Source organism: Polyodon spathula, chromosome 1 (genome assembly GCF_017654505.1).
Source record: "Polyodon spathula isolate WHYD16114869_AA chromosome 1, ASM1765450v1, whole genome shotgun sequence".
Classification (NCBI taxonomy): domain Eukaryota; kingdom Metazoa; phylum Chordata; class Actinopteri; order Acipenseriformes; family Polyodontidae; genus Polyodon; species Polyodon spathula.
Window position 1 is genome coordinate 56275240 of NC_054534.1, and position 13376 is coordinate 56288615.

At 37.5% G+C, this 13376-nt stretch overlaps 1 protein-coding gene across 20 annotated transcripts in view; it reads right to left on the reverse strand.

Moving 5' to 3' along the window:
• Positions 1-13376, reverse strand: part of LOC121319840 (protein furry homolog-like) — a 183340-nt gene that overhangs the window by 35737 nt on the left and 134227 nt on the right. For 12 of the 20 annotated variants that reach the window (XM_041257812.1, XM_041257831.1, XM_041257821.1 and 9 more), the window contains 15 exons: positions 11614-11754; positions 11048-11216; positions 10293-10380; positions 9523-9635; positions 8357-8507; positions 8160-8278; positions 7853-8038; positions 6307-6508; positions 6039-6160; positions 5508-5695; positions 4933-5027; positions 3685-4289; positions 1668-1765; positions 1346-1516; positions 766-906 (listed from right to left, as the gene is read on the reverse strand). In XM_041257812.1, the coding sequence (XP_041113746.1) occupies positions 766-906; positions 1346-1516; positions 1668-1765; positions 3685-4289; positions 4933-5027; positions 5508-5695; positions 6039-6160; positions 6307-6508; positions 7853-8038; positions 8160-8278; positions 8357-8507; positions 9523-9635; positions 10293-10380; positions 11048-11216; positions 11614-11754 (2589 nt within the window). The remainder of the gene's footprint in view (positions 1-765; positions 907-1345; positions 1517-1667; positions 1766-3684; positions 4290-4932; positions 5028-5507; positions 5696-6038; positions 6161-6306; positions 6509-7852; positions 8039-8159; positions 8279-8356; positions 8508-9522; positions 9636-10292; positions 10381-11047; positions 11217-11613; positions 11755-13376) is intronic. The other 8 variants (XM_041257872.1, XM_041257802.1, XM_041257742.1 and 5 more) reach the window with 1 other exon arrangement.

Here is a 13376-nt window from a genome sequence, read left to right on the forward strand (position 1 = left end):
TTTTTTTTATCATCAGAGCACATCCCTAATAAAAGGTATATTTCTAAGCGAGAAGGGACTGCTGTAAATGGTAGTGGAGTATTAGCCCAGAGCACTAAAACATGTTTTTTCTTTTCTTCTAAAAGAAATGAAGGTATTTCAAAAACCAAGCTTACAAGATGCATCCTTCTGTGTCAAATGTAAGGCCATTCTATCCCCAGGCTATGTCTAGTAAATGGGTTACATAAAAGTGAAGGTAGCATTTTATCTGGCTTGAGATTTGTTTTAACAGATTAGAATAATCTTATTTAAAATACAGCACTTCAAAAGTTAAAGGCTGCCAGCAAAAATAGTTTTTATTCCTGAATGCTTGACATTAACACTGAGAAGTACTACAACCCAATTACAAGCACAAGTTTGATGTGTTAAGCATTCCAGTTGTATCAATATTCAGCCCTCGAGCAGACTGTCTAATGTAACTATGTATCCATTTTTTAAAAGAGTTACATATGTGAGCAGGAGGATGATGGGAAATGTAGTTCTGAGAGTTCCATGCAGGTATGTGTGAAGCCATCTTGAGGCAGGGAACGCAATTTAAAAGTTTAAAAAAGTGGTCAAAATGTAAAAGAAAAAAAATTAATTAAAAACACACACACCTTATGTAAACAGTTGTAGCAACACATGGGAACATGTAACACAACAAAATAAAAAGGTCCTTATGTACCCTTTAAATCTGACAAAACAGTAAACATTCTTCATTGAAGTCAGATTCAAGTAAAACCTCACCTGCAAATACTTCCCGATAATCTTCATGATTTCCAGATTAAATGGCTTTACTGGAGCTGCAGAGAGGTCAATGTGGCTCAGAAGGCTGTGTATGATCTGCAGTAGGGACTGCTGCATGCTGGACAAGCCCTTTTCCAACAACTAAAATAAAAACAGGAGCTGTATGAAACACTTTAGAAATGAAACAGCAATAAATGTATCTATCTTGTCACCATAAAGATCATGAAGCCAACTTTTTGTGCAGTATTACCTTTACAGTGAACATAGAGAAAAATACAGTTTCAGTTTTTAATTTCTATATTTGGAAATTGTATCTCTACCAAACACATATTTGGTCATATTTTGGTTCTTTTTTTATGAAGAATTAATGTACAGAACATAATATTTTCAAACTACAAATATATGTGTATTAAAATTAAAACAGAAATGTGTTTTTTTTGTGTGTTTTAACCATTGACTGGCAAACTGATAAATCTCCACTAGAGATGATTCAATTAACTAGAAACAAATGCAAATGCAATATCAAAGTCTCTCATTTAGCATGGCTCTAATATATCAAAGACCCAGCTGGCAACATTACCTCAGCTAGATAAGTGACCAGGTTGAAGGTAATCTCAGAAAATGAGTCATGGAGATATCTGCACACCACATTAATCCAGTTGGAACAATCTCGTGAATAACTGTGTGTGCTATACAAACTCATCATGTGAGCGAGGTTGGAGAGAGTAGCTGACTTTTCTTCTGCACAGACCTGTAAGAACATCACACTTTAGACAACAATGTTTTATTGCACTGACACTAACTGTATTTTTCCAGATTTTTCCAAATCTAATCTGATTATTTAGGATTACGGATCATGACCTAGATCCATCTCATGCTGTATATTTCTATTTGATACTTACCTTTGCAATTTTGTCAGCAGTTTCTTTGCAGAACTGGGTAGGGTTATCAAAATGTTGTATTAGGTGAGGCAAAAGGCATAAGATATTTAATGGGAAACCTGTAAGTAAACAAACAAAGTCAGACACACAAAAACTGAAAAGAGTATTAAAAAAAAAAAAAAAAAAAACAGGAATGGCATGGCAGGTTTGCTATAATAATTAAAATGCAAGTTTGTATTTTTTTCCCCCTGAAGAATAGAAAATCAATCATTGCATATTTGTCCAGATTAATATACAGACAAAGAAAAGTACTTGCACTCTAATATAACATAATTCAAGAAAACATGTTAAATACAAGCATTTAGTGAACATTAGTCACTAATTGACAATGACCAAAATACACAATGTTTGATAATTTAACAAACAATCTTTATAAAAAACACAAAAGCACTTAAGCTATTTAAAATAATTGTTCATGACAAAAGTATTGGCACATTAGGTCTAAATAATCAATAGAACTAATTTAAAATATACACCCATTGATTAGAAATCATTATAGTAATTATACTGCATTATATACTCAATAACCAGAAAAAAAGAGGGAATTATTTCCAATATCTGCTGAAGAAGAACATTTTGGCAACACAGCAAATGATGGTCAAAACCAAGGAGTTGGATTCACATTTGAGAAAAGCACTCTTAGCAAACTACAACAAAGGAAATGACTATAAAACAGTATCAAAGAAATATGCAATACCAAAATCCATAAATCAGAGCAATAATCAAGAAGTACCACAGAACAAATTCAACTGAAATGCCTGAAGGTAGTGGACGTCCAAAGAAAATGACAAGGGGGAATTGTATGAGCAGCTAAAACAAATCCAAGATGAACAGCCAAAGAAAGATTCAGAAGCATCAGACATAGTAGTACACGAAAGAACTGTACAAAGGCTTTCTTTCTATGTTTGGAGAAAGAAAGGGAAAGCTTTCAAGAAGAAAACCTTGTACCTACAGTTAAACATGGAGGTGGTTCAATCAAGATATGGGGTTGTTTTAGCAGTTCAGGGACTGGAGACATTCATGTGATTGAAGATCGAATGAATGCAGCTCAGCCATGTATCAATACATTTTACAAAGTACAATGATACATTCTGCTTGTAGGCAGACAGTTTATCTTCCAACACAACAACGACCCAAGTCGACTGGAATGCTTGAAGAAAACAAAGATAAAGGTTGTGGAAAGGCCTTCACAATCACCAGATCTAAATCTAATAGAAATACTTTGGACTTTCTATTCAATTGAAGGAAATATGCAAGACAGAATGGGCCCAGACTTCACCAACAAGTAGTAACATGCTGGTTTAGAATTATCATAAATGTCTGAAAATTTTAATAAAAGCAAAAGGAGGATACATGCTTTTTGATAAAAATTTGCAAAATTACTAAAAATGGGGCATTTTTCTTTTTGTTTTATTAAAAAGTGGTTCAAGTTTACTAAATGCTTGTCTCTAATCTGTTATCTTAAATTACGGTATAAGTCTAGGGTGCCAATACTTTTGTTTATAACTGTATATACAGGTTCAAAGTTGGACTCATAATTCTGCCAGACATTTTAACCTTTTTGCAGTTGGCTCCGGCAACTCATTTTGAAGCAACATATCTCAGAACCCCACTTGGAAGGATTAAAAACGCTAAAGGAAAGGGTTATAAAAAAATCCATATGTTTTACATAACTAACACTTTAAAGGAGGGATCCAACCCTGGTCCTGGAGAGCTACTGTGGCTGCTGGTTTTCATTTCAACCAATCTCTGTTACTTAATTATTGGCTTAAATAGTCAAGATTAACATGTGTTCCAGATCTTTAGCCACTGATAAGACACCTATAAAACCTGTTGGATAGGGGCTCTCCAGGACCAGGGTTGGAGACCCCTGCTTTAAACCAAATCAATCCACTTAGAAACATGAGCATTCAATACACTTCACTTAGCAGTGGTGGGAGGGGGAAATCTGGTGTTACTCAATGCGTTGAATGATTACCTGCCACTTGGGAGGGATCCACCAGTGTGTGCCGGGAGAGTGTGATGAGCTTGCTGAGGAGATGGATGGTCAGCTCCTGTGTGGAGGCAGAGGTGAAGCCCTTCAAGAAGAGCTGCTGCAGCCCGGGAAAGTTGTACCACTTGAGCTTGCTCTGCACCTTCTCAATCTTCTCCCGGCTCTCCGACCGATCCAGGGGCAGCTGGCTCAGCAGTTTGTTCAGTAGTCTGAGAGCCAGGTGGTACTCAAACTCGTAGTCCGACTCCAGCAAGGAGGCAGCGATCCAGAAGATAGTAGCCATCAGGTTACAGGGGTCAATGGTAGGCTGCACATCAGAGACCCCTCCCTCTCGCAGAAAGGAGAGGCTTCTAGTCCTTGCTAGGCTGCCGTGGTTCATTCGACCATCTATTATATCCAGTGTGTTACTCCGTCGCCGGTCGCTCTTGCGGTCCCCAATTAAGCTGGCTCGTAAAGAGTTACTTCGTGCGTGGTTGTAATGGGTATGGAAGTTGCTGCTGCTCATTGGGCTTGTGCTTAGATTCAGTTGTCCAGTGCTCTTTCTGTTAGCTGCAAACTTAGTCCCCAGCAAAGGATCATGGTATGATGCTCTGTATAAAAAACAAATAAACTCAATTCAGATATCATAATTACATTAATAAAAAATATAGAATGCATTTTAACCATTAAGTGGGGTCTGTGATTCTCCTGTGGGGAAAACAAACAAACAACACTATCGTTTTATTGTTTTAACTCAAAGGCGGTAAATATTGAAACGATACTGGGATAAAGTTAGAGCATGGGTTTAAAAGAAAAAAGGAAATACTAAACATATTCTTAAATATAAATATATTAAAGGCTACTAGTTATTTCAGTATTCACTAATTAAGCAATCGCTCCGTGCTGCCTTCACAAAAGAGAACAATCCAGAAAAAAATGATTTGCCTTCTCATAGACTACTGTATTAGACAGCTCATTATATTCCATCAGATCTGTGCATGACTGCAAATAACAAATATCGCTCCGGATGTTTACTCTGAGGAAAATCCATTTACCAGAAAATTAGAATTCTGGGTGTTACAGAATTTTTATATCCGACCAATGTGAATCCAAGTTAACTCAAAAATCACAAAGAACATGTTGAAGAGGACAGAGTCACATTCTTAACTGCATTGTGACTCACTGAGTGACACCATGCTATCCAACAATAAAAAATCATGAAACAGATTCCAGCAGAATAAGCAATAGACATACTGAGAAAGAGCAGACAGCAAATCGTAATTCTTCATCGTCTCTGCCAGAGTATCAATGCCCGACTCCAGGGTAAGCAGCAATTCAATCACAAAACCCTACAAAACAAACGATTGGGAAGAGCAAACAATGTGTCAAAGAAAAAACAAATCATAGGCTTATACTATCTAGCACGCGCAGTCTCCAGGAGTATACCAGTTTGTGGTGCTTGAGGTGACAGTTTTTGCCTGTTTCTCCCCCACTCAGACAACTTGCTTACTAAACACCTTAGTATCCATGAATAGAGAATCACCTCCTCTTCAAATACACGATAATAATTTAACAAGCAAACATTCTATCAAAATATAATTCATTCCCAGTGCAGAATGACTTTATGCAATGGCGATGGTCAAAATGTTCTATGGGCTACCTGTCAAGACAGTCACCACTGCAAAAATCAATTTTTTGAGTAAATTCTATGCAAGATATTTAGTTTAGTAATTGATCGGTCATATCCTATGACAAAGATACAGCTTAAAGGCTTTAGTTCTAGAGCTAGGATACTCTTCAGTGAAGTTAGGATCCTAAGAAAGCCTTACTTGAGCTTCTTCCCCTGCATCTCCAACAGTCTCCACCAGTCTAGACAGAACATCTGAAAGCGTGCTTGCTGTCAGAGGCTGCTTCAGAGCTCTGAATATCTGGAAGGAGCGGCCAGCATAGTGACGAGAGGAACAGGACAGTGCTGTCTGTAGTGACACTTCACTAAGAAGCTGCTCCAACTGAAAACCTTGAAAGTGGAAATAAAAACACAGGGATACTGTTGAACCCCAACTAACCAATTTTACTGATCACAGAGCTTTTGTTTGGAATTACATGTTTGTTTGTTTTTTTTGTTGTAAATCACTCCCTGTTCTGCTTTGATGCTTTTGGAAAATAAACTGTAAAAGTAGTCATTGACAAGATAAATATCAAGTATTACAAAATACCCATCTACAGAAGCAATAGCACCTTGCACTGCTTATAAATGACATGTCTGCTAATACAACAAATATTTGGTGCTTTCTCTAATCCCTTCGTAAGTAATAGAAACTGAGCGGCACCTCCCACTAATGCATTTCCAGTAGGACTACCTGACGGAGCATGTTTAAACACTGCCACCACATGTTTCAGAAACACTGTCAACTGTTCAGCACTCTTAATGCTGGGGTTCCTCGGAGAGACATCCTCATGGTTCCAGAGAGGCCCTCGCTTTCTGTATGGAGGAAAAAAAAAAAAAGACTCCATTCAATTTGTATTTTTATATTGAAATACAACTCAACCGGGTTGTAGAAGAAAGCTTGAAATATAGAGATTTTGACACCGGCGCTAAGAGCACACAAAACACAACAACCATTTTACCTCGAGGTGATGAACTCAATCAGTGCTTTCACTTTCTCGTCCTGGTCTGCTGAAATGTCCACTTCGTTTAAGATGGTGGCTGTGAGATGAGGAATGGCAGTGCTGGTGGTTCCTAAGCTGATACTAGAAGAGGTAGAACTTGAGCTGAGACCTGAGTCTGTCATTGGGGATGGCTGGTAATCGGGTACAAAATCGTTGACACCTAGAACAGCACAAGGAATTTATTAACAGTTTTCTTGCATGTTTATATTTCTAAATTCATTTTACACTTCCTGTTTCAATCCCAATTCTTGTATTTGTCATAAATCTCTCTTACATAAAAAGGGACAGTACTTAAAACCAGCAGACAAATATTTGCATTAACGTGTACATCAATATAGGAATTTAAACCGCTAAATACCTTATAACTGGTATTCCACACAAAAAAGAACAATCTGGGCAATACATATTTGTGTTTTATTCATTCATACAGTACCTATTTTTTATAATTTGTCACAACATTTCACATTCATAGGACCAAAAATAGTTTTATTTTAAAAGGGAAGCTAAGTATTTTAAAAAGAATCAAATTGAATTATTCAACGATCAAGTACTTTCCTTTAAAACATACACTTTGTTTAGTTTGTTCTTAGTTATCAGACATCTAGTTTCAGTTTGGAACATTGGGCCATATTCACAATAATTTAGAGAGTACGATAAGGACTGTTATAAAGACCATTTTGATTATTTAAACCAGTTACTCTTTTTTTAAAAACACTGTTCATAAACAAACACTCTTCAAAAGACATGCCCTAAAGTCCTACATTTTTTGACTAGGGGCAATTATTAGATGGCTGAAGACTAATATTTCAATGCTGCCACCTGCTGGAAGGAAAATGACAAATATTCTGAAACAAACCATACAGCATTCATTCTTGCTACGAAAATATACAGGGGTTCAAATAAGTGTTTCACAAGTCCGCATGTGGCCAATAATTTATAAATGCTGACCATGAACTGTTGAAATAAACTTTGTTAATTCTTTGTTGTTCAATCAATCTGCTCACTCCTGTCACATTACTTGTGAATGCTACCATTTAACAAGTGACAAAAAAGTCCTGCGTTTGTCTTGCATAACAAATGGATTAATGAGCATTGGGGCATTTTTGGGAAGCATTATACTTTAAATAAATAGTGTTTACTTGGTGTTAGGTTTTGCCAGCACACTAATATGTTTAGGTTTATGTACAATATTGTAAAAGCAAACATGAAGTAACTTGAACAAATAAAAGCATCCAGGAGTGACACACAGTCTAGTCTACAGTTTGCTAAGCCCTACTGTTCCTGTAGGTCTATGTTTATTGTCTACTAGGATTATTCCATCTGGTTATTATTATATTCACCTCAATGTGGATCCAATCTTTTCGGACAGTCCGCTCATGAGAACTGCCCAATTATTTTAATTTGAACACTAGGTATATATTGTAGCATGTTTTCTTTATAATCAGCAGCGGTGTCTTTTTAGGCATTCCAGTTCGCTATAGGCTGCTTTCTTCCACACACTCACCAGTGAAGTTGTACTCAACGTGAGGAGTCTGCTTGACAGTAAGAACTCTGGGTTCGTTGAACTCTCTGTTTCGAAGTAGCACAGAGGCCAGAGATTGGACGTTGCTGTTTCCCCCCTGCACAATCAGCAGGTGCATAAGCAGCCTCTTGCAGTGCTTATACACCTCTGGATGCTGGTGGTCAAAGCCTAGTGAACAAATACATGGAATCAAATTACACTGTATAATACATTGATTAGTTGGCAGTAATGCTGACAAATATACTATGTGCACCAGCAAAGAAAAAAGTAGACAAACCATCTACATTACCTATGAAAATTGCATGTAGCAGGAGGTGTAGGTAGCCTCCCCATTCCACCTTTACGCTATGGTCAACTATGAGATCAGTCAAGAGGATCACTGCTATGTTACACCTGGAAAACACCACACTGAAATGTTGATGCAAAGTTAATAACCCAGTAGATAAAAGCACTACTTTCTTGTATGGAGAAAGTATCCCTAATTACCTGTGCAGAGGGACTCCAGGGGTTGTAGTCTCTGGCAGGTAATCCACCAGTGGAGACCAGCAGCCTCCAGTGGGAGGGAAGGGCAGGGGCTCCGGGTGATTGCGCTCCATCACCTTCAATCGCCAGTTTGCATAAAGTGGCATTGAATCACCTGGGAAGTATACAGAGAATCAACATTAAAATCATAATTACTGCTTTCCACAAACACACAACATACCACACATCCAATACAGATGTCTTTATTTGCTAGATAATAATGAAAGAGGTAATAGTTAAGTGTCTTAATCTGAAAGTGCAAAATAGTACTTGTGTATGAAGACATTTTTAGCTATTTCAGTATTAGCTCACATGAGGTTGGTTGAAGCCTAGCAACTGTTGAGTTTCAAGATCTTAAAGCTTAGGGTCTGTACGCTCTATGAGTTATTAACCTAAGTAGAACTATTGCTACTGTTATTTATTAGCTCAGCAAATGTTAGAAGCTTATACAACATACAACCCTAGATGAGATTATGAAACTGAGTGGCTGAGCCCACACCTTCAAAAGTTCTAATTCACTCTGCTATGCGGTTGTACGATTACACTATGTAACACAATTTTTGTTCCTGGGTAGTAAGTGTTATTTCCTAATTGCTTATGCCTCAAAAGTATAGAACATGGCTATTATTCCCCACAAACTTTGCTTTTGTAACCAGGACAGTGATATTTCAAAATATTACTATTTCCAATGGGAAAATGGGCAAATGTGTGTCTTTTCGTTCACAAAGTCAGAAAAAAACAACATATGAATCCAAATTAACATGTATTTGTACTAAAGTAATACAAAGATGACTACAAAAGATTTAGAAGCGAGTAGTTTTTCGAGATTTGCAATTATACTGTATTTACTTTCCCATTGGAAATAGTGATATTTTGAAATATCACTGTCCTGGTCACAAAAGCAAAGTTTGTGGGGAATAATAGCCATGTTCTATACTTTTGAGGCATAAGCAATTAGGAAATAACACTTACTACCCAGGAACAAAAACATTTTTTTCTTTTTTTTTTGTTACACAGTGTTATTATCCATAAATATTAAATCCTAAATGCTGAGGTGGAAATAAAGTCACATAGACAGTAATTTTGGCTAATGCCTTGTCATTTTTGTGAGTGAAGTGAGCTGTGCTTACTCTTTTCCTCTTCGTAAGACCCCCCAGAACTGCTGCTGTAGCGGGACTCCAGGCGGTGATGCTGCTTGTTCAGATTGCTGTTTAAGCCACTGTAGACGTCCAGGTGGATGTAACTGGAATAACAAAATTACGCAGAATGCAGCATTAAAGAATTGTTAAAAACTTGAATACTTTTTCAGTCCTCCCAAAAATATGTTGAACTTCTACAGCAGCTGTGCTCTCCTTACAAATATCAAATTCTACATGAATGCAACCTTTTAATTGGATCACTGAACAGTAAAACCAGAAAGTCTTGGTTAACTAACTTTTGTCAGCATCTGCCTCCGAGATCAAGTGATTTCATGCTGAAGTTTAGTAACAGTCAGGAGGTTTTAGGATTTAACAAGAAGAAAGCTAGCAGTTAGAAGACCTGTTGCACTTAATCATAAGAATACTAAAACCACTGAAAAATATGTATTATATTAAGTGTACATTAATCAGACTCCATAGTCAGTTCCAATCATGGGAACATAATAAACATGATAGAACTGGGTTGTGAAGGAATTATTGGAAATAAATAAAAATAAATGTAAATAAATATTTCTATTTGTTATTGCAAAGGAAATAAAACATTACATGTGACTAAAGTAGTTGGTAATTATATATATATATTTTTTTACATGCTAAACCTAGCTAATTCACTATGGCAATTTTGCATGCTTTGGGAAAACATTCTAGTGTTCTCAAATCTCTGCATCTGAAATAATGTGCCAAACAATAGTAAAACATACTTTTCTTCCAAATTATTGTCCTTCGTTAGCTTGGTGTCATGATGCCCATCAGTCCCAGCCACCATTGTATTGCTACTAGAAGTTGTACCTGCAGGTAGAAAATAGGACAAAATAAAGTCATTACCTCAAATGGCTTATGAGATAAGAAGCTAGGAAACTGTGAAGGTGGCAGCTTTGTAAAATTACTAACATGAAAGTTACATGAACCCAATACAGATGCCATCTTAAGTCACTGATCAATATGATGGGTACTGTTACATGTATCCCCCCCCAAAGTATCCAAAACATTGTGGACATCTGTTTAGAAGAAACTTTCATACCAAACCATCTCTTATAGAGTAAGTTGCAGGGTTTTGAAAAATAGTGTTACACATCCCCAAGTGTTGCTACAGCGGTTTAAATAACTTACCTGTACTTTTCTCTTTTCACTGTTAAAATCCTGACAACTTTTTACACTTAAATCTTCAAACTCTGTTTCAAAGCTTTTTTTTCAAAATGGCCGCTCACGAAAAAAATTTAAAATATAACAAGTACTCTGGCTTTTCTGTTCTGTACCACATCATAGATCTTTATAGCTGTGTTACCTGTTTGATAGTGTGGGCAATAATCCTTACACTATCAGTGTACTAGAGAGGCCATTTTGAAAAGAGTTTGCGCTATATTTTTTTTGGAACCCCACTATATACTCTAACTCCTAACACTACAAAAGAATGAAAATTAACAAGGCTGCAAATATTGGAGCTCTTTTGTCCTACCTGAGGTTACAGAGGGTATTTTGTAGCTGGAGGTGATGCGGTAGTATGGTGGGTTGTCCATGTGGGTGACGGCTGAGGACACTGGATCGGTGAGCTCCAGCTCGCTCACCAACTCCTCCAAGAGCTGCATGGTTTTGTCTCTGCCCAGATACACCACCACCTTCTTAACCTGCAACACAAACTGCCATCACCATCCAGACACACGGGCAGGTACCCTCTAACACCACGCACATGCATTACCAAAAATAAACTAAAACAAACTTTGAAATAGCCTGGCAAAATCATTGAACTCATTGGTGGTGCTGGTGGGCATCAGTGGTTTACATTGAAAAGTCCCTGGAAAACTTTGGAATTGTACAGTAATCAAGAATAATGAATACATTTTGTACATAAAACAAAATACACAATTTAGATTTAAAATTATGGTTACAACTGACTGATGCTAATCAATGACTCAGCTATATAGGTAATATAAAAATCCAGACATTACCAGTAGCAATATTGATTACACTAATTATTACAATAACCAGAAAAAGAACAAACTAGTTAGTAAATGTGTTACTTACATATGGCAAGAGGCTAGGCTCACTATTCACCCCAGACATGCTGATTAAAAAGTGCAGAATTATTTTCAGGTTCTTTGGCCAGCTGTCTGCCAGTGTTGTCCATACGTTTTCAATCTCTGACCAGGCAAACTCATCTCCATACTAGATAGTAAAAGAGATAAGGAAAACAGTTTTTAAGTCTACATAATGACTGTCCTAAACAGAAACAGGAAGAACACCATTAGTGCAGGACTCTGATTTATGAATGTACTTGAACACAAGCAATGTTCTACTTAATTGACCTAAACTGCTTACATCAACTGCTTGGAAAAACAAAGATAATTTTTTACAAAGCACTGTACTGAAAACATTAATGTAATAATGAAACCATTACCTAATGGGATATAACCTCTTATAACCCCAATTACCTGAGCATTTACATCAAAGCTGCCCCTATAAGAGCCCCGTATGCTTCAGACATCGTCTCCATCCCCAGGAGATAAATATGAATGATGCACAAGGCTAAGCGCCATTTTCTTTTCAGGCCTGCTGCGTTAGAGTGAACACAGCAACCTTGAAGGTTAATGAATACATTTCTATTTCAGGGAACCTGGGTTATGATAATAACTCAACGTTCCCTTTCAAGTACAACATGTAAACATTACCTTTAACATTCTGGTCGAGGACCGATGAGGATCCATGGCATACAGGGTGATTAGAAAGTACGTTTACCACATCAACGCACCGTATCATTAATGTGGTAAACTTACTTTCTAATCACCTTGTATATTACACAGTACGGCAAGGGAGAACCCTCATGCAGTGTATATGCTGCAAGGTTACACAGAGTAACCTCAGCATTTAACACCGGAAGTCCAAAAAATTGTGTATGGCTAACTACCACAGGACTTAAAGTAGAACACAATAAAAATGTGTTAACATGCAGAATGAGTGGCTGCTCTTAACACTCTGATCCCAAAACCAGGGTTCTGCTGATTTCTACGATATTCAATTGGCAGTACGTGGTAAAAATATAAGGCGTGGCAAATGTCTGTGACAGATGCGCCCTGGAATAATGAGGTTGCAAGCCCTCTTGTGGAGTGACCAGTGGCCTTTTATGGTGGGGGCAGGTTGGCTAGACCGTATGCAATCCTGACTGTGTCTGGAATCCACCTTGACATTTGCTGTATAGACAGGTTTTGTCCATAAAACTTAGACCCAAAGCAGATAGACAATTGCTCTGATTGCCACCAAGTCTGAGTGTGGTCAACATAATACACCATTACCCTAACCGGGCAGAGCGTATGAAACTTTCTCCTCCTGTCAGACAGAAATGCTTTTAGGGACAAAAGGATTAATGCGAAGAGTAACCCTAGTTCTAGCCTCTGCAAAAAATAAACAGGCTTTCGCTGTTGAAAATGCTTGCATTTCACCTGACAGTAATGTCAGCTCTGCTGAATGTAGTTCAAATGGTGGTTTGTAAGTGCATCCAGCACTACATTAAGTTGCCAGCAAGGGACGAGGCCCTTTCTAAGGAGTCTTAATCTCCAAGCACCCTTCAAAAACTGTCCCGCCAGGAACTGTGCTCCTGGAGAAAATGAGTCAATTTTAATATGGCAAGCTGAGATAGCTGCCAGGTAGACCTTAAGAGTGTAGAGAGATTTTGCTTCATCAAAAAGGTCCTGCAAAAATTGCAGTATATTTACCATGGGATAAGTCGTGGGGTGCAGTTCATGTGACACTCCATTTATAAGTCTGCATGCGTGTAGAGGCTGGTCTGGGAA